The following is a 22,044-nucleotide window of genomic DNA, read 5'->3' on the forward strand; positions in this document are numbered from 1 at the left end:
TTAAGAAAACATATGTATCAATGACATTGAAATGACATATCACTAGATTATTATAACAATCTTATTATATTTAATACAGTAGATGAAATTATCTGAGTGAACAAATATATATACTTTTTATATATTTTTTAAGAGTTATTTTTTCCTACAATATAATCACTGCATAATAATTGAGGGTGTTTGGTGAATAAAATAAGTTATATATGAATTATACTTTTAATTCGCAGTATTTATTAGCATTATTATTATTATGTTGTAATTATTACCACTGTGGTAAGTGTGGTTGCTGTTATTATTATAGACAACATAAACTCATGAGTATTTTCGAAACTGAAATACCGTTGCAGAAATATAGCTGCGCCAGATTTAAAATGACTACATTGGCTAAACATTGCATTATATTAATATATAAGGTTAGTCTTAAAACAATAGCTCATATAAGTCTATACAAGATTATACAAACGAGGAACATCGGAAACGTTTTTATTTACGATTCTTTATTATTTCTGTACAGGCAGTACTTTAAGCACCTCTCCCTAGAACGGGGTCCTTTCATAACAACAACATGGCTGCCCTCTGTCGGAGCAGACACCGGTGGAAGACATCAAGTTGTTTTTATATTATCACTCGTAACTTTACAGGTAAAATGACGTTTGTTAGGCGTATTTGGTGAAGTATATGTGTTGAAAAAAAGTTGTGTTGGCTTTTGTTTTTTTTTCTACAAGATTTACATTTTATTTTTATTCCGTATATACGTTATAAAACTCTAAGTTCTTCAACATTCTTTAAAACGATAAAATAAATACTTTAATTAAATTGACTAGTCTCCCCTTTCAATTACTAATATTATTATTTGGGTTATTATTTTATAGATATATTTTTTAAATAAATTAATGGATAAAAAGACACTCTTTTAGAGAAGTTGCTTTAATTATTATTTATTCTGTAAAGTGTGTCGTATAATCTCTTAATATGTAATCGCGCAAATGCGTAATAATAGAAATGCATATGCAACTTGCTTATGCAAGTTCTATTTGGGTTGCACACCTGAATATCTGGTGGCTCTAAAATGCAGGACAATTTTAAATCTTACTACACATTTTGATGAATAGTTCCTTTGAATACAAAATAAGACAGACCTGCTTATAAACACTAACAGAATGTTATAAGAGTTGTGAGCATTCATTGAAGAAGTGTCTTTTTAGGGAAGTTTGACTATGATGTGGTGGTCATTGGTGGAGGATCAGGAGGCCTCGCCTGCTCCAAAGAAGGTGAGATCTGACCAGTTAGTTCTGCTCCAAAGCTGCGACATGTTTATGGTCCTTTATTCTTGTACATATGATCCACAGCGGCACAACTGGGACAGAAAGTTGCGGTTCTAGATTACGTGGAGCCATCCGTCCAAGGTAAAGGATGATTTAACAAGATGGATTTTGTGTTTTTTAGAATAGATTCTTCAAGTTTTAATTTTTTGCACAGGCACAGGATGGGGTCTTGGTGGAACATGTGTCAACGTTGGCTGCATCCCCAAGAAGCTCATGCATCAGGCGGCTCTACTGGGCTCTGCCGTCAAAGATGCCAAAAAATATGGTTGGAATATTCCAGGTCCAGTCACCCATGACTGGTATGTCCACCTGCACACATTTTAAAGAGACGTTTATTATTGCATAGCTCGTGTGGTAATAGCGCCATCTTGTGTTGCATCTACGTAACGACATGAATCCAGTAAAATTAAAAAAGTAAAATACGTTAAAAACATGCTTTAGGAATAGTAAAGATAAAGCTGTGTTTTATAGTTAAAATACATATATTCTATTTATTTCTTTAATTCCTTAATTAACTATTTAGTGAATGCAATTGTTGTTGTATGGAGACTATTACTTGGAAAAATCATCATTGGTTAAAATAGTTTATTTATTAAGTGATGTATAAAAAACATTTATATAAACATTCATTAGGTTGTGTCTTTTGCATCTCGTCACCACTAGCCATCTTACGCTCCTTCTTCTATAGAATGAAGTGTAAGAAACAAATGAGTCATAGTCATAAGTAAATAATACAGTTCAGTTACAATTTTAAAAAATGCAGGATGTATTATAGGAAAAACAGTCAAAATATTATGGATAATGCCTTACCTATAACACATTTGAGAATTTATTGTACTACAAACAGAGCTATTAAGCAAGTATTAAGTAGTCATTACCAAATAAATACTTGAACTGAAAATGTTTATTTTTAATAAAAATCCCATAAATTCATCATGTATTTTAAGCATTAATAAATTGCACATACCTAATAACTGCTATTTCAAACATGTTACACTGATCGAGGTTTATTTCTGCATAACCTTTTTGATGAATTAACATCTTTGTCTTCCCTCCAGGGTCACCATGGCTGAGGCTGTTCAGAACCATGTACGCTCACTCAATTGGGGTCACAGAGTTCAACTCCAGGACAAGTAAATAACTCTGTAACTCTGTAGACTTTAACTCTCTTTGTCTACTTTCCTCTGTTGTGTTGTGATTTATTAACCTCCCCATATTAAAAACAAGTTGTACGGCCGAACTGGTGACTTAATATCACCCTCATACTGATGACAAATACTTGTTTTAATGTCTAATTAAAATTAACTTACATCGTGATACACGTGTACGTATTTACCAGTACCAGAAATGTATATCTTGATATTTAATCAAATGAAATATGACCTTAAAGACAAAAAGACTTGCAGATAACCCGAGGAAATATCTTTGGCATTAATTCCAGGTTTGACACTTCAGTGACTCATATTCTGAGGAAAAAAGTAATGACTTCTCCTGGCTTGGAGAGCATTCCTAGTGAAGCATTCAGGCACACAGCAGATGTTTACTATCAAAACAGAAGCAACCAAAGTTTCTCATCTGTCCCACAGGAAGGTGAAGTATCTGAACATGAAGGGTCTCCTGGTGGATGAACACACAGTAAAAGGAATCAGCAAAGCAGGGAAAGAGGTGATCATCTTTTAAGATCTGTTGTTGAAGGTTAATCAGTCCACTGTCCACACTTACATTGTTAACAGCTTTTTAACCTTCCTCCATCATCACCACCATGATGTAACACTGCAGAGACCGTTTGCTTCTATTTGACATTTCCTTGTTGTTCCACGGAAATGAATCATCCGAGTCTCTCTTCGCACAGACGATCCTGACTGCCAAGAACATTGTGATCGCCACAGGTGGACGACCCAAATACCCCGCCAACGTAAGTGTTCGTCAGTCACCTCGGTCTTTGTCTGCCAGCGTGTGTTTGCTGAGCTCCAGCAAAAAATAAAAGGTAGTAGACAAATGAGAGTCTGCTAAAGTAGAGCATTATTTTAAACCAACAAGCCTTAACAAGAGACTTGAAATAACAGTCTGAGAGGTGGATTGTTGACTAATACTGTCTGAGGAGATTGTAGGGGTACAACAATAAATGTAGGTTCTTATGACCCTTTTTTTTTTTTTCTTCTACATTTAAAGCTGTTAAATTAATACATACTATATGGTCATGCAGCTCAAAGAACATGCAACAACTGGTGACACAACATTGTTACTCTCTAGCAACACTGACTTGATGTCTTGACTTTGCAGCGGGTAGAATGAGAAGAAAATAAATGAATAATTGAGAATTTCAGTGTCTGCATTTAGACACAGATACAGTAAATGTTGTACCATCACATGGTGGCTTCTGTTCTCAACATCCCTGGCTAGCCAGGTCTAAGAACTAAAATGCTGAATGAAAGAAAGGACTGTAGCAGAAGACTAACATTGCCTTATATTTAAATGGCTGTTGTAAGAAATCGCGACACGGCAAAAACCCTTAAAAATGTTCTCTGTTCTATCAAAACATGATACAAAATACCCATTGATTCAGAAGCATGAGAAATAAAATACATTCTTACATAACATGATTTAATAATTGTGTTTTTAATGTTGTGTGTTTTTAGTTTAAGCCTCATTAACTTGAGATCAGTTCTAATAAGATTTCATATTCAAAATGATTGAAAGGTTTTTTTATTTTTTATAAAAAGGAAGATTTAAGAAACACTTTTCTCATTACTCAGATTAACAAAAGGTCAACAGTCTTTGCTTAGCTTTATGGTTTTGGGGTCATCCTAATTTGGGTGTAGATTGTAGAGAATTGACCTGTAGATTTCTCAGTATTAATTAGATTTTTTAATTCATGTAACGTTTTTAAAACTGTCCAATAGTGTCTTTAAACAAAAAAGAAAGCCATGAAGAGAGTTGAATTTGCAGGGACAAGATAATCTGCTTCAGTAAAAATTGATACAGATACTCTTTTCTTATTATTGTAGAAATTTTTACCTTTTGCTTTTTATTATTCTTTCACTACAAATAATATGAGATCGGCACAAAAAACAAAGTTTATTTGATGTTTTGTATGAACTTTAATCTGACATGAGTGCATCCAGTCATGGAATCTCAATTTTTGCATTTGTAGCAGATGTTTACTAACTTTGAATGAGCATATACTGTTTATTTCTAACTCCCCTATATCCACATGTTATTCAAAATCTATCTTTACGTGTCTATTTTCCAGATTCCAGGTGCAATCGAACACGGCATCACCAGTGATGACATATTCTGGCTAAAGAAGTCGCCGGGGAAAACGTAAGCATTCGTATCAAATTGACCTCAGGTTGAGTCCTCAGCGGTTACTTCCACCTGTGCAGCTTTGTTGAACGCTGAGGTCGGCGTCATCGTCTCACATGCTTGGAACCGAGCTGTCGTGCACTGTAATCATTCATCAATGACATGCCGTTTGTTTTCCTCTCCTCCTGTCAGCCTGTCCTCACCTCATGATTCAGATTAGCGACGTGCATCCTGACCTTAACGGAACAAGTCCTTTAATCCAGCCATTTAGCCGCTGTCATCGCTCGGTTAATTGGTCTTTCCCTGACGTTTCCTCTTGGCACCGCACACAGATGCTGATGAGGCGCTAGACTGTAGCCGACTTGTTTGCTTGGCGGTGACGGATGAGCTGATATCATTATTCCAACGTTCAAGTCCAGATTGTGATCACCTGTAGTGTATTTATTTTTTTCATTGGGACGGTTTAGTTCTATGGGATGCTAAATGCACGTCAGTGATGAAACAATGCATAGCTTGATTCTATAAAAAGTGATATATAATAATAATGTTTTGATTTAATTTAATTATGTTAAAGCACAAAAATAAAATTTTTAAATGTGGAAAGCTACAACTACATATGTTTACTATGAGTCCACAAAAGGAATACATCATCTTGAGATAAAGGAAATTACTAAACTAGACTTTGTCTTACAGCAGTTTATTATTGTTGCAATGTTATATTAAACTATTTTAATTAAGATTGAAACGATAATTGTAAATGTAATATAATTACACTGAACTAGACCTTCATTCTTTCCAGATATTAAACATATATTCATATATTCAATTATGGAGTTCAAATTACATCACAGAAGTGGAATAAGAAGTGGAAAAGATAAATGGCTGTAATATGATAAAATATTACCACATTTTAACATTTATAAACTAGTTACATCTGTGCTTATCTGTGGCCATTTTCTTTCTAAAACGAAAATGAAAAACTAATTTTGAAATAAAACCATATTTATCACTTGGTTCACGGTATAAATATTGTAACATAAAGTAACAAACTATTATTGTTAAATTGTAATTTTATTGATCGTATATATTGTTGAACTAACAATTAAACACGTGAAATGATAAACAAAATCATCAGGCTGGTTAGCTTGTAACATTGATGAGCAAGTTAACACTTTCCTGGCTCCTTACTTTCCAACAAAGTACCAACAAAAATTAAATTTCTTGCTAAACTATAATTCTTCTTCCTCATTGATGGTTATGTATTGAGCAGGGCATATGACCAGCCGTGATATAAGTCAGCATGTTTCTGCCTCCATCCTTTAACAGTTAATCAGCATATTAGGATTTGGTTCTTCTCTTGAACCTGAATATCCATTCAGAGACACCACTTGAGACAGGAAGTCTCTTTTGGCTTCTCCCTGTGGGCAATAACCATTTTGGATAGAGAGTTCAGCTGTAGCTTCCTCTAGTGCAGCACTACACACACATGAACACTGACAAACACACACACTAAGGAAGTTGTTGTGCAGCAGCTGTCAAGTGTGCAGGTGAGGTCCAAAAGGCTGTTCCTGCACGCCTGCACCCCCCCCCACCCACCCACCAGCCCAGACCGAGCCGAGTGATGGCTGTCTAATGGACCTTGCAGCAGTTACACACCTGAGTGATGGATGGTGCCCCCCGGGGGTGACGGCAGAGATCACTGCCCACATCTCAGCGAGAGAGCAAAACACTGGGCACGCGCCAGCACAAGCATACATCACTGCAGAACACACTGGCACTTTCTGGATCCACGTTGAGCTGCAGGTGGAGCTGGTTCACACATGCTTGTTAATGTTAACGTCTCTTTTTTAACTTTGTTATTCAAGCGAGTCTGAATCAAATTGTCAGGCAGCAGTTGACTTCTACATTTACAGGTGTTAGTTTGTTGCTCTTGTGGCTGCAAGTCAATTGATAAATAATCCAAATTTCCCTTGAACTATATATTTTTGGTCGACTTTAAGACAAAATTAATTTTCCTCATGTGAGAAATGTGTCCATTTATTTTTTATTTAATATTGCATCATGTGCGGCCCATCCTTATTTTCCCCCTTATGTCCTTCCTCTTAACCTCATTGATTGTCTTCAAAATCTCTTTTTACATTGAACCTCCATCACCAACATTATCCATTCAACCTTCCATCCTCTCTTCACATGTGGCAGAATATTTGGGGTCCTTCCATCATATGTTTTCTTATATTTTGATTTGCTTTGTATCAATTATTTCTGAAAATGTTATGTCGTTTTCTAATAATTAGTTCCCTCCACAATATGTATTGATATACATTTTTATTAATTTTATTGTCATAGCCCACATAGCTATGGAGCTGTCATCTGATGGGCAAAAGAATACATTAGAAACAAATAGGGGCCTTAACATCCAGATCCTTCATTTTCTTTTTATTGTAGTTTAAAGTTGACCTGGATTTAAATACACACAACAACAACATAAGTTTTTTTTTTTTTTAATGCTGCAGTACAATAGATCCTAATTAACTAATGTGATCGATTCAACCTTCTTGTTTTATAATACTATATACAGTATATATAGTTGTTATTTAACAGACTTTTACCATTTTTAATTGTATAATTGTTTAAAGTTGACATGGCCTTATACTCCACTTAAATGAGTGTTCCCCTTCTCCCAGAGGCAACATAAGGGATATCACAAACACATTTGTTTTCAGGTCACCTTGACCCTTAAATAACACAAGGGTAAACGGTGCAGTAAAATTCCTTTGTAACTACACCTAATGAAAATAATTGCCTTTTTTTATGATAATATTGTGTTACTTTAAATAGACATTTAAAATGTTTCAACAACTGTCAGTCAAGTTTGTTATCTGAAATGGCTAATCGTTGCAATAATTTAATATATAATAGTTTATGACAACAAGGAAATTACATAGGAAGGCCTGTTTAAATCCTGGAAAATCTGCTCAAAGGTTTCCTTCTTCGAGACATTTTCGCTCCCTGGCTTATTAGTCCCTGTAATGTTCTGTCTATTTTTGAACATCAAAGTAAGCCGCCCAAAGATGTCTGGCTATTTTGACGCATGGATGTAATAAGTTGATCTTGGAAAGTCTAGTGTCTTACTTTTTCTTTTTTTTTCACAAGAAGTTGAATTGTATTATATTCAAGAAAGGCTTTTAAATAATTTCTCTGTTGTGTCCAAACTCATAACAAAACAATCATTTCTCTTTTGAAAGATTCAGATTGATCAATAAGAAATTATTAGTTATTATTTAATCTGAATGTTTCAAAAGCGAAATTATTATTCAATTGTTGAGAAAGGGGTTTATACTTTACATTTCATTTCTGATTTTGTCTCGTCTTTTACTGTAATAATGTTTTTTCTAGTGTAATCGTTATTATTGAACTGAATCTCAGTTGTGTTGCTTGAACGAGTCTTAAATAATGTCGACTCTGACTTTGAACTTTCCGTCATCAGATGGTAAAAGAAAAGGAAGAGACGGTTTGTTGGTAAAAGTGCAGAATTAAGCTAAAGCACTTCGGTGGATCTTTGTAAACCCCCTCACAATACGTGCTAAGAGCAGAGCATTACAAGAACATAGGAAGAAAGACCATCATAGCTTTTAATGGTTAGTGTTAGCAAGGATTGGGTGGAACTGTCAGGTGAGGCCGACCCGGGGGAAGAGCGTCTGGCTCTGAGTGCCCAGAAACAAGGCGTAGAGGGGCCTCAGCCGTGAGGGTGACGGGCCTCACTCAGCGGGCCGTGTGTGGACTGGAGCCATGAACGTGGCACACCCCATCTGAGGGGATTAGCTCAAACCCTCAGAGTTAGCCCACCTCAACCACGCGCAGCTCAGGTTCAGAGTGTTCCAAGTGTGATTCACTCGGACCACACACACTTACACACACAAAAAGCTTTTATCGGGTCCAAAACTCTCTTCGCACCTCTCCACTTCCGCTGAGGATTGGACCTGAATTCATCGCCTCGCTAATACCAGAATATTTTTAAATAAACCTTTTCGGCTTGAGGTTGATTTGTTTGAATTGGCTCTCCCGCACAACACATCAGCACCACGTGGAATGTTATTGGTTCTAATGCGTGACATTTTTGTGCTTTGCAGCCTCGTGGTCGGAGCCAGCTGTATCCTTTCGTCTGCCCTAGGACATGAAGCTGCTCTTTAAACGTACCTGGTCAAATCAAGACGTTTTATAGGCATTTAAAGTAACTGTTTCTTGGAATGAATCAGAAAAGTTCGGGCATTTGAAAGAGAAAAAAATATATATATTTGTATACACTGAAAATAACATTTTATATATCATGTATAACAACTATTTAAAAATAGAATTTAAAAGAAAGAGACAATTTTAACAATGCAAGTCACTTCATTATTCTTATTAGTTATATTGTTATTAATAGTTTTTTTTATAATAGTTTACATTTGAACAATATTTTTTTTATATATATATATATATATATATATATATGCGCCAATATTTCTACATTTAGAAACCATTAAAACACCATTGCCATCTTCTATATAATTTAGAAGTATATTTGACACTAGGTATAGTTTAATATAGATTATAATAATCTGGTTAGAAGCATGACGGAGAGAAAATTCTGTTTAAACCATTTATAGTCTGTATAAGTATATCTTTAAAAAGTTTGGTCATAGGTTGAAAAGTACAAATTTCTTCGATTAAATGTGAATAAAAAACCTCCTTGACTGTCTGCTCTTCAGACGTGGCTCTGGAATGTGCTGGTTTCCTCACAGGCATCGGTTTAGACACCACAGTGATGGTTCGCAGCATCGCTCTCCGGGGGTTCGATCAGGTACTGCGCCTCCCTTCCATTCATTCGGTCTACATTGTGGCCCTTTGATTGTATTTATACGGCCCTCGTAATGTTATAGTATGATCATGTATAAATGGTTCTAATGCATTAACAAATGTATTTTGTATTTATTATTAACTTACATTTTCAAATAATTTTTACACACTTATTTACTTTTTCCCTCCTTTTTGTGTGTAATTTTTCAAGTATATATTAACCCCTCAAAACATTTTTTTTTAGGTTAGATGAAGAGATGTTTTGAAAAAAACCTACAAGAATAAAATAGCTGCTTATTAAGCTTAATAAATGTCACGGCCTAATGATGAATGTCGTTTTTTTTAGGGATTTTCTCGTTTTTCTTTTTGCTTGAAGGCACCTTACGACATTCACAGACTTTAATGTGGCCTTTGAAGAATTATAATTGCCCACCCCTGGACTAGCCAATGATTCTTCACATATTCCGTGGAGACATTAAAGAACAAAATCTTGTTACTCAGATGAGCGTATTTTTATTTGAACAATTTAAACAGAAACATTTTTTCATCATAATTCAACTTTAAAAGAGAAGTTTATTAACATTTCTGCCTGTTTATAAGAAACATGTTGTTCCTTTTTTCATAATATCCCCATTGTATACAGCAAATGTCAGGTCTGGTGACGGACTACATGGAGTCGTATGGAACCAAGTTTAAATGGAAGTGCGTCCCCAAAAAAGTGCAGAGACTGACCTCAGGTGAACTGCAGATCACCTGGAGTGATGCTCAGACTGACGGAGAACAAAGCGACACCTTCGACTCAGTTCTGTTTGCAGTAGGTAAGAAACTGTTAATTATTTCAAAACATTTTATCTAGCCGACCATTAAAATGATTTATCCTTTAGAGCCCAATACCATTTATATAACACATTATTTAATACCCTTTAAATAATATATAACGTTTTACTTTATTATTATTTGTTCATATTTTCTGAAACGTTTATTTTACAAGTGAACAGTCATGATTCATGTAGACTATCTATTATTTTGACAATTATCATTGCAGTTATGGTGTAGGAGGAAATGGAAACACAACTCAACTTTGGTTAGTTTCTCCTCTTCTTATCTGGCACTTGTTGATAGGTTTGAGAAAGATTAAATTCCTGATGTTTGTCAAATATACTTAATATTTGGGGCTTTTTAAATGTTTAAATTGTGGAAAAGAAAAGCAGCCTGAAAATGAAATTAATTGAATTAAATGAAATTATTGTTATTAGAATGATTGCTATTATTTTTTTAATCTACATTGAAAAGCTGGTCAGCAAAATTGCTTTTCAGAATAACCTTTATTGCCATTGTTGGTGAAGGGTCCTGTCGACTAGTTTAACTATTAATGTAACTATTTATTCATTTTTAACATCTAGTTTAGAATTACATCTTAACATCAACAACGTTTTTTGAATGTGAACTATTCATCAACTTAAATATAATGTTGGGATAGAAATACTTTATGGTCAAAGAAAAATTGTGTTTAATGTCCTTCACTGGTAGATGATTTTCCAAGTTATTTTAATGTCACTTTCATTAATAGATTATTTAAATTTGTATCATTTTTAAGTGGTCTTCAATGTGTCTTGGGCTGTGAACATAAGTCTGAGAATACATTTTGGGGAAAAACCCATTTTATACTTACACAAAAAAACAAGGAATCACTATCAGTGTTGTGGTCATAGAGTGCCATGTCAGCAGAAAACAATGATGAGTTGGCTTATTTGGGAATCGTTGGTCAGTCAAAGTTGTAGGATCCTTTAGGATGTCCCCACGCTACTTTGGTCACCTGGTCCCTCTCTTTGTTCTCCTTCTCTGAGCCTTCCTGCTCATGCCATTCCTGCGGAAACCAGCGCGACATCTGTCACTGCTGCACCACTCCTGGATCACTCCGTTATTCCATCTTGATTCCACCGTCTCGCCTTTCCCACATCACTAGCAGCCCCGCTAACAATGGAGGGGAGATTTTCAAGGTCAAAGTGTTTCAAAGACATGCCCGAGTACCCCCCTCCCACACACACACACACACACACACACACACACACACACACACACACACACACACACACACACACACACACACACACACACACACACACACACACACACACACACACACACACACCACACACCACACACCACACACACACTCCCCTACCCATCATCCTGTTCCATTATGGCCAACCACGTTTATTAGCAGCTACAAAGGGAAGTGTTGCGTGTGACAGTAACAGGGATGTCGGTGACCCTGCAGCTGAAGGGGCCTTTCCTCCTGCACCCCAATTCCCACATCGTCATTGCGTGAGAGTGGAGGTGTGAAAGATGTTTGCACGGGAAGCTCCCTGTAATTCTGTGGAGGTGAATGGGTTCAGAACAAATGGAGGCGATGATGACTTCAAAATATTCACTTTTCATTTTTAGATTATCTATCACTTCTATATTTTCTTGTGCTCCCTTTTTTTGCTTATACAAGTGATATATCAAAATCAATCCCACACATTTTCCCTACATTGTTTTATTTTACATTTATAATTTTGAAAACAGATTTTTAAATATGTAACAGTGGTGTAAATCTTTATCTAATTATATTTATACACTTTATACATACATTTTTTTTTTTTTAAATATACAGTATGTAAAATGTTTTCTATTTGCCATAACAAAGTTAATTTAATATTTCCGATATTTTGGCTTTGTTGATATTTTTTCTCTTGACTTAAATGCATATAAATTACAGATTGTTGTAAATGGGATTTTCCTTTTATAAGCAGCTAATAGAATAAGCTAAGCTAAGTTGTTTTGTCTGTCGGTCTGTGAAGTATGATGGGAAAAAGTGAGTCATTGACTCTTTGAAGTAGAGGAGCTGGATTTATGAGCACGAGTCCACTTCCCTGTACCGTGACCTTACACCGAGAGGCCGCGCAGGGATCAGGACCTCAGTGGAGTTATTATAGTCCACGGGGGACTGGGGACAGTATCACTGCCGTCTCTCACATCCTCCTCCTCATCCCTGCTTTCCCTCCACCTTTCACCTGCACTTCCTGGCAGCAGAGCCGCTCCCTCCTGCAGGTGTGTTGGCAGACGCACCAGGAAGAACAATATTTACACACTTCCTGTTTCTGCTTTCAAAGCTAAATGAAGCTGCAACTTACATGTAGATCTATATTTCTATTGATGGTTTGTTGTGGAGCTTTATATAACTCTTTATAATATGATAATAAATGAATAATATAAACAATCTTTCTATAACTTCTATTAAACAAAAATAGAACAATTTAACTGGAGATGATATGTATAGGACTTGATTTATATTTTTATATTTGGACATTTTTAAGGTTTTTAATATGATTTTTGTAATTGTTTTTGTTTCTCAGATATTTACTACTTCTGTTGATCCTTTTTGATCACTTTTACATTTTTAAAGCCCCAATCCTTAGAATGTAAAACTGTTTTTGTCTCACCCTAGTGTCCGAATAGTGCAACTGCAACTACGTCGAATGCTCTGTTTTGCTGATGCACTACATTTGTTAACAAGCTATAATAATGTATAAATGTTACCTATTTATGAGGTTTTTTTTCTTATATTTTAGTTCCTCTGTTTTTATTATCAAAATTAGTAAAACTGAATTATACCCACAATAACTTTACCTGAAAATGTAAGTAAAATTTGAATAAAAAAATTAACCTTGTCTTAATCCAAATTGTGTATATAGTTCCTATTAGTTTTTTCTTCTGTATTCTTATATAAACATGTGCGTGCCTCGACAGAAGATTTAAAAGGAGTTCTAAAAATCGGGTTCTTTGGAAATCTGTTCCTCCCGTTGATTCCCGAGAAGTTCAACCAGTTCACTTCCGCTTGCAGCACAACCTTCGTGCTCGTTGTGCACGTGAAAGTCGTCCTAAAGCAGGTTACAGGTTGCACAAGTGATGAGGTGACGAGACACACGAAGCCGTCAAACCTGTTTTTGTTTACAAACATGATGCTTCTGGCTGAAAAAATTAAAACGATTTCCTTGTTATGTCGGACTCACTTGCAGACGGTTTTTAAAACTAAAATTGTTTTAAAAAGAAGGAATACAATATAACTTGCCATTTAGGGTGTAAGTGGTGTAACTTGTATATTTGGATTAATTGAATGTTAGAAGAAAGTTTAAAGAAAAAACAATTTTTATTCTTTGTGCCATTTAAAATAAATAATTATTAAGTTTCTTGTCAAAATTCTAATCAATCACATTTTATTATAGCATTATTTGAAGCAAATGTTCTTTTTTTCCAACATCCTGTCTACAGCTGGTCTGCGCTACTTTCCCCTTTTGTCTTTGTGCATTTGATTGATCAGATAAAGTCTAATTCATGTTCTGGATAATTAGCCGCCTTCGCTGTAGGCTTCCGTGAAATGTCACAACAGTCTTTGTCTTGCGCATCAGCTGGTGCACACATGTGCGCACACCCTCCCTCATGCTGCAGTCTTATCAGCCCGTTGTTGTGTCCTCGCCACACATTGTCAGACCAGAGCGGCAGACAGGAAAGAACAAACGTCTAAAAAAAGGATTCTAATCAGATTTTTTTTTTTTTTTCTTGCCTCGACATCGATGACTTAAGTACTCTCCAGTAAATGGTTTTTAACTAAATTATTACTTAAATTTACTGTCATATGGCAACATTTGAGACAATTCGAATAGTTATTTTTCTCTTTATTATTAAATAAATACTTTTTAGTTACATTAGCTGCTGATTCTGCAGAACTACATCAATTTGTTTTTTCCGTTTCATTGTAATTCATGAAATAATCAAACATGTAATGCACAATTCTTCTCTTTGTTCATGTTATTTAATTTTTAATTATTTTTCATTAGATCATTTTAAATGGTGCCATATCAAGGTGTCCCAGAAATAACATCATAAAACAAATGAATAGTTTGTGGCCACGAAATTCTCATTTGTCGCTACAAGTTATATTTTTCTTATTAACTAACATCATCTAAATTTGATATTTGTTTTCTTCCATTTATTTATTCGGTTTATTTTTGTGTAAACAAAACTCATTCATTCAGAAATCATAGTTTGTTTATAGAAGCTTTATAATAATAAAGCTTGCCCTTAAGTGTCATAATGGAGGTCTGTATTTTTTTTATATTGTGAAACCTCATCTCTGTTATATGTCTCACTGTAGGTGTTCGATCGTTTAATCCTATAGTTTTTTCTCAAAAGAAGTAAAAAGAAAATGGTTTTCCAGAACCTCTAAATAGCAGTGATGGCAACAGAGGAATGTGTGAATATGCAAGTGGTCACACAAGACATGAAAATATTTACAACTTCTTTCGGGAATAGGCCTCACTTCCCTCCCGTGCTCTCCATCCCAGTCAACCACCCATGCAGCAGAGTCGACAGCTCCCTGAAGCCCCCGGTCGAGAAAGAGGGGGGAGGACGTTGTTCTTTGGCTCCAGCCAGGAAAAGGGGTCTCAGGGGTTTGTTGTTTTTGCTCTGTGATAGTATCTACATGGGTACCTCGGGGCCGGTGTTTATTATGCTGCCCGGGCATTTAGTGAGGAGCATTGTAGCGCAGGGGGAGGCGTGGGGATCGCGGCGCTTCAGTCGACCGTTCTGCAGGAAAATGTCATTAATCACACCTCAGTGTGTCTGATGAAGCGTCAGAGTTGATAACGGAGAAGAAAGAAATTGACCTTGACACTTATTTAGGGCTGATAGTACCACAGATTCCCTGTCGGGTGTTTGTGTAATGAGTTGCCACTGCATGGCGCGCTGGAACCTCACAGCAAGAAGGTCACAGGTTTGAATCCAGGGAACTCTAGACATGAGTCATTCTGGTGTGGAGTTTGTAGATCTGTTTATGCAACCCCTTGATAAGAGTAAACATTATGGTGTATAAAAATATATCATAAAAAAACCCACAACATTTTAGAATCCAAAATTGTTTGTCCGTATTCTTTAATATCAATTCAATAGTATTTAAGTATTATTTATACATGTTGATTTATAAGATGCCTTTTCCAGATTCAGATGGTATTAAGGAGTCCAAGCTATTTCATTCAATAATAAAGTGATGTTCGATTCTTCTTGTTGATCCAGGCAGAGCTCCAGAAACCAACGCTCTGGGTCTCATCAATCTTGGTGTGCAACTGGACCAGGAGTCGGGGAAAGTGATGGTTGCTGCTGACGAGTCCACGTCTGTGCCCAACATCTATGCTTTCGGGGACATTGCTGAGGTAGGAGAGTAGAAGTTTGTTGAAAATGTTTTTTTTTTTTTTAAAGAGGCAAAGGATGGGTTTTATTATATAACATAAATAACTTTTTTATAGATAATTTGCAATTCAATAGCTTATATACAGGTATACATATATATAGCCTTAAATACATTTTTTTAAAGTCATTATAAATAAAACTATTTTGTCACTTATGAAGTATATATAAATATATAATACCTTGTCTTATCAGTTTTACTGCTGAAACCATATGTTTCTTATTACCAGGTAAAGGTATTAAAACATTTCAATCTTGCAAAATAAAAATATAATAAAACTACTTTTTTTTAAACGATTCAATAATATTCTTTTTATTATTTTATGAATTTTGTTTGCTTTTATTGTTGAACTGTTTTATTGATTAAAATCGATATATATTTTGTTGTGTTTACATTTTCAAAGTAAATTCAATTCTCAAAAATATTTTTTTATTCATAATGGAAATTTCTTTTCAAAAATCATATTTCTTTTAACTTTTCGCAGTCATTTAATTATTTTCTTTTTTTTTTTACCAAGCAAATCACATTTTAAACTTTATTTACCTTACACCTCTATTTTTTTTTACCAAAATTGAAAAATGACAAAATGTTGACATGATTTATTTACGTGCAAAAATTTAAATTAAGATAGTCTTATTTTCTAACATGCACATACAGTAAAAGAACATTTTTAATGTGTGTGTGTAGGTGTGTGTGTAGGTGTGTGTGCACACAATGTTGTTCCTGCATCCTTTCACATTGTCCACCAGTCGTGTAAATACTAGTTACACGTGCTAGAGTTAAAGCCAGTTATGATTTTTCACCACAACCAGCTGTACTTCCTTCCTGCCTCGCAGCCCTTCTCTCACACGCACAGACACACTCTCCAGAGATTGACAGGCTCCTTTGATGAGTCGTGCTTCAGCCCAATCTGTCTGTCATCTTCCCGAGGTATCCGGAGCATTCTTTCTGCCTTTTATGCAGAAGAGTTGATATCTGGCTCAAGTTGGTCTCTGCCAACAGGAGGCACCTGCCATTAGCTCCGACTGCACCACGATGACACGATCTCAGGAGTGTAAACAGTAACTAGACTCTGATGTCTAAGAGCTGTTTGGGACAACAGGATGTTCACAGATATGTTCTCAGGTTTAAGTCATGGGTTCAGAATTCCCCCCGCCAGCTCTGTCGTTTCCTGCTCTCACCAGCCCGAGTGTGTTGGTTTCAAGTAGAGTAAAACCATCTTTTTCTTCTCAGGGTCGTCCAGAATTAACACCCACCGCCATCCAAGCAGGACGACTGCTCGCCCGCCGACTCGCCGGTCAGAGCTCTGAGCTCATGGACTATGACAACGTAAGATGCTGATCGATGATGTGACGCGTGTTCATTTGAAGGTTTTAATAATCTAAGCAAGGAGTTCCCACTGACATCATCCGCAGTATCATTCATCTCCACTTGTTTTCCTCTGATTACACACATTTCCCAACACTCCTGAGTCCTTAACCGATCAGGAGTCCAGCACTCTGGAGAGGGACTCCAATCTGCCTTTTCCGTTAGGCTTTTTTTTTACTAATCAAGTACATGTGACCCATATTTGATACATCTGCAATGAGGCAAGTCACACATGCTTTTTTTTAATTACTTTTAAGGGACCTTTATATGCAGTGTCTGCACATTTATATTAGGTATAATTATTTGACAATTGGATGGCTTCCTTGTAAGTGAGATGAATGATTAAGATTTCTTTTTAAACAAAGAACAATGAAAATTAAATAAAACTCTCGCTTTTCTTTTACCATTTGGGAAATATAGATCACGTATTGTCATAATTGTCTCTAGAGACGAAATTATTGATAATGATTATAGACAATTTAAAATGAGTTTAGAGTGCTTAGAAGAACTTCAAACTTGACACAGAAAGACCACAATTTCAGGAGTAACACTACCACACTGATGTGTTGATGAAGCTTCATGAAGCAGTATCCTTCTTTTGAGAGTCCACTAGATGTCACTCTCTGCTCTATAATTTTATTGATTTGAACAGCTAGTTTTTTTTTACTTTTCATCATTTTTAAACTGAGCGCACCACCTACTGAGCTTCAAAACTGATACCGATGAAGCTTCATCAGCACATCGCTATAAAACACAGCACTACCATGCTGCTACTAATATTGTATATCTTGCTACAATTGCTGTGTAACTTGTTGATGAACGGGACGGCGCATGATTTATTTAGTTCAGAACCCAGACTAAGATTTACCAGCGATTCAACTGTTGTGTGCGACAGGTGGCCACCACTGTGTTCACCCCGCTGGAGTACGGCTGTGTAGGTCTGTCTGAGGAGGAGGCCGAGAGGAGGCATGGAAAGGATGGAGTTGAGGTAAAGTGACCACATTTCCTGAATGAATATCTGGGTAAAATACATACTGCAACAAATCGCTTTTGTTGATTATATAGCAAATACTTATTTGATGATTCACTTCACGTCATTGAAATAAAAATTATCTGATGACACTGTTTCATGAAACCTGGATTACTCAGCAGAGTAATGTAGTAGTAAGTAGTACGTTTGTCACGCATAGACAAATACACACTAAATACTGCTCATGTCAAACACTCGAAACACAACGTGAGCTCCCAAACACATATTACTACCCTCTCTGTAATTTATCTATACTTGTGAGCGTCCTGCCAGCTGCTCGCCGACACCTGCAAGTGGCGTTCTATAAATGCTTTAGCCGGCGAGGTGGGGCTCGCCGCTGCGACTGACGGGCGAGCAGGAGGCCTGATTGAGGTGTGTGTGAGGTGTGTGTGAGGTGACGACAGGCGAGGCCGAGATCTGACGTCGAGCGGCGGTGTGTCGGCCCCCGCCAGCTGCGTGGCCTGTGTCGGCACGCTCACTCGTGGAATCAAACACAAAACATTTGGAATCCGTCATCGTGCCGACAACATCGCAGTATCTCTTCCATATCTACGCCGTTTTGCTAACTGTCTGATTAGAAGGTCATCACGTCGGTTAGGTTTGGTTACAGGAATGCAATGAAGCTCTGACCTAACCTGGTCAGTACTAGTCACCTGGGGCGACAGGCAGGAACTCCATGATGTGTTGATGAAGCTTCATGAAGCAGTGTCCTTGTTTTCAGAGTCCACTAGATGTCACTCTCTGTTGCATTGTTCTGAACAGTTATTCTATTTCAACTTCACATCATTTTTAACCTGAGGCGCCACCTACTGGGCTCTAAAAAATAGGGCACCGATTCATGAAGCTTCATCAGACCATCACTACTGTCAGTCTATTGCACACACACAAGTACTAACATAGACACAGACAAGTTAGTGATAGTCTGAAGAAATAATAATTAAATTATGAGAGAATTAAACAGCCTTAAACCTTCATTAGTTACTGGTAAACAGTCTTGATATCTTTCATAAGAATCACACACAATAAATTGTCTTTCTCTTCGGAACAACATTTAAATAAAGAAATGTATCAGACAATGACCTAATTCTCCATCTAAAATTACAAGACGTGTCATACATTTATTTAATCGCCATTCTTTCGTTTAATCTCCTGAATATTAATTTCTTCTTTGATCTCTTTCTTTCAGGTTTATCATGCATTTTACAAGCCCCTGGAGTTCTCTGTTGCAGAGCGTGATTCCAGCCAGTGTTACCTGAAGGTTGGTGAACGCACTCTTTTGACTTAACCAGGTTTAAAAAAAACATTTTAAAATTTCCTTGCAACGTTTCAAGGTGGTTATTACTTTTTATTATGGGGAGCAATGCTATCCTAAAAGGTGCTACTGTACGTAATAAAGATTTGTTTTTATTAATATGATTATTGTTGTTGCCTGAGCTTGTCTAGTCTAAAATCTCATTTATCTACTTTGTCAGTAATACAATTGAGGAAATTCAACATAATATTCAATTTAATGCAACAATTGAATTATGTTACGTGTATAGATGTGCTATAAACACCATGAAAGAAACTATGATTTTATCGAATGAATTGTTAATGCAATTCCGTGTCCGATCAGGTGGTGTGTGAGCGAGCAGGCGATCAGAAGATCCTTGGTCTGCTCTTCACAGGTCCAAACGCTGGGGAGGTCGTTCAAGGCTTCGCTATGAGCTTACAGTGAGTCTCTGACAAATTAATGCTGTGACATAAACGTGGTTTTTATTCTGAAACATTTCTTCTTTTTATTTTGAGGACTGTTTATACAACCTTGTGTTCATCTTGAGTCATTATAAGAGACACTAACGTAGAGATAAAATCATTTTGATATAGTAACTGTATTTTGAAGGGTAACTGTAACTAAGCAAACAATTGATCTTGTTCATGATTGACGTGTGCGTGTCCCTCAGGTGTGGGGCCACATATTCCCACCTGCTGAAGACGGTTGGAATCCACCCGACTTGTGCCGAGGAGCTGACTAAGGTCAACATCACCAAGCGCTCGGGCCTGGACGCCACCGTCACCGGCTGCTGAGGTTAAAGCCCCTCGGCCTCTGAACCCCAGCGAGCACACAGGGTCCCTCTGTAGAACTCCCCCGGGGTCAGCTGGGTCAGAATAATAGTGAGTTTGTCTGGCTCTTTGTCCCGGTCTCTCTCTCTCCCCGAGGCTTCAGAAAGTGTGATGGGGTTTTTCGAACCCGTCGTTCAGGTTATTGTCGGAGATATCAATATCTCAGGTCATCAATCATGACCACGTAGGGTCGAGGAGTTAAATCGGAGCAGCCCTGATGTTTTCCTCAATATATATTCCACAAATATTGTTGTTTCTCTGGCTGTACTTCCTGTCCATTAGTCTTGGGGGCGACACATACCATACACCCCTGCGCCCCGCCCCTCTGGTGACACTGATGGATGGTTCCAGAGCCGTCGCCGCGGTGACACCGCCCCATTTTCACATGGACACACAAATAGTTGTGGAACTGCAGGGTTTACCATATAGTGAGGAAAACACTTTATCACATAGTTGTAAATCTGCAGCTCGCCCCAAGGTGGCACTGTTGCCCGTCCATTCTCTAAAGTAAAGGCTGGATGACACAACACAAGATCCACTACATTTACTTCCACATTTAATCCTCCTAAGTGATATTTAGTCGAAGTAGCAGTTGAATGGTGCCGAACCTCGACGAGGTTATCTGCTGTGTATTTACACGGATGGAAGGTCAACTCCCCGGAGTGGACACCTTCTGAGATAAGGAAGCTTGTTTATATCAATAAAGTATTTAACTGGTGGAGGCGGCTTTATTAGGCGGAGGGAGTTTGCTGCAGGATTTTTTGGAGCGTAAACGGTGAAGTTTATTTATATGCGACGGCGAATCTGTCGGGTCTGATTAATGATTCTGATGAGGGCAGCGACGGAGAGAGAGAGGCCGGACTACCAGGTTTATTTGGACCAGAGCCGGAGAGAACAAGCTCGAAGCCCAGTGAGAAAAGGGTGGGGGATGGGGGGGGGATTCCTGTGTGCTCCGTTCAGGGCCGAGGTGATGACTGAGGGACCCTGACCTCCGCTCAGCAGCAACAGCTTGACTCCATCACTCTGAGCACAGAAGGCTCACATGCTCTGGTGTTTGGGGATGAGGGGGTGCCAGCGGGGGGGTGCAAGATGGCCTCATGACGGACACCAACACGAGTGCCTGCACCGAGAAATTGGGTTAATGCCGCTGTGCTTAAAGAGCGAAGGCGGTGTGAGGGGGAAGTCGTGGAGGCCGTACAGAACACCTCCAGCACACCAGCCTCTCTCTTCAGATGAAAACCTCGCCGGATCATGACGGACAAGAGGACCTTCAGCTGCCAAAGGGGGGGTCAGGGTTCCACTTTCAGGTCGGCCAGCTAATGATGACTTGTGCGAAAACCCGGTGTCGGGGAGCTCACGTCTGATGTCGCCTGGCTGTCAACTTTAGCGTTTGTAAATAGAGAAGTCTCATTTTCTGTGAAAGCTTTGTCATACATAAATCATGTGTGGATGTGATGGCACCGGAGCCATTAAAATAATGACCTTCACGCTTGATACCATCACTTTCACCTGCGAGTGTGTATCTTGAAGAACTTATTTTCTGTATGTATTGCTTTTATATATTATTTAAAAAATGATAATATTCCTGCACCTCATAATTTTCATTAAATTGTTGCGATGATGTGAGTGTGTTTGACCGTCTTCTCTGTTACCACCTTGACCTGGATGAAGCAGCAGAGTCATGATGAGTGATGATCCCACGGCAACAGGTGTCAAGGTCAGAGTTTAAACGGCAGACTTCCGGCTAGAATAGTAAAATCTTCATCGTTGACAGTCAAGTAGAA

General features: G+C 37.4%; 1 protein-coding gene across 1 annotated transcript; it reads left to right on the plus strand.

Moving 5' to 3' along the window:
- Window positions 1–565: 565 nt before the first annotated feature.
- On the plus strand, window positions 566–21,881 carry txnrd2.2 (thioredoxin reductase 2, tandem duplicate 2). The gene is made up of 17 exons (XM_087796673.1): window positions 566–641; window positions 1,206–1,271; window positions 1,350–1,406; window positions 1,480–1,624; window positions 2,384–2,458; window positions 2,912–2,990; window positions 3,178–3,240; window positions 4,579–4,649; window positions 8,762–8,781; window positions 9,383–9,474; window positions 10,114–10,288; window positions 15,588–15,724; window positions 16,993–17,088; window positions 18,023–18,115; window positions 19,344–19,415; window positions 19,773–19,870; window positions 20,101–21,881. The coding sequence occupies exons 1-17, from the start codon at window positions 566–568 to the stop codon at window positions 20,228–20,230; spliced, it is 1,545 nt and encodes a 514-aa protein (XP_087652799.1). The 3' UTR covers window positions 20,231–21,881.
- The last annotated feature ends 163 nt before the right edge of the window (window positions 21,882–22,044 follow it).

The sequence above is a fragment of the Callionymus lyra genome, chromosome 1, assembly GCF_982586985.1.
Source record: "Callionymus lyra chromosome 1, fCalLyr1.hap1.1, whole genome shotgun sequence".
Classification (NCBI taxonomy): domain Eukaryota; kingdom Metazoa; phylum Chordata; class Actinopteri; order Syngnathiformes; family Callionymidae; genus Callionymus; species Callionymus lyra.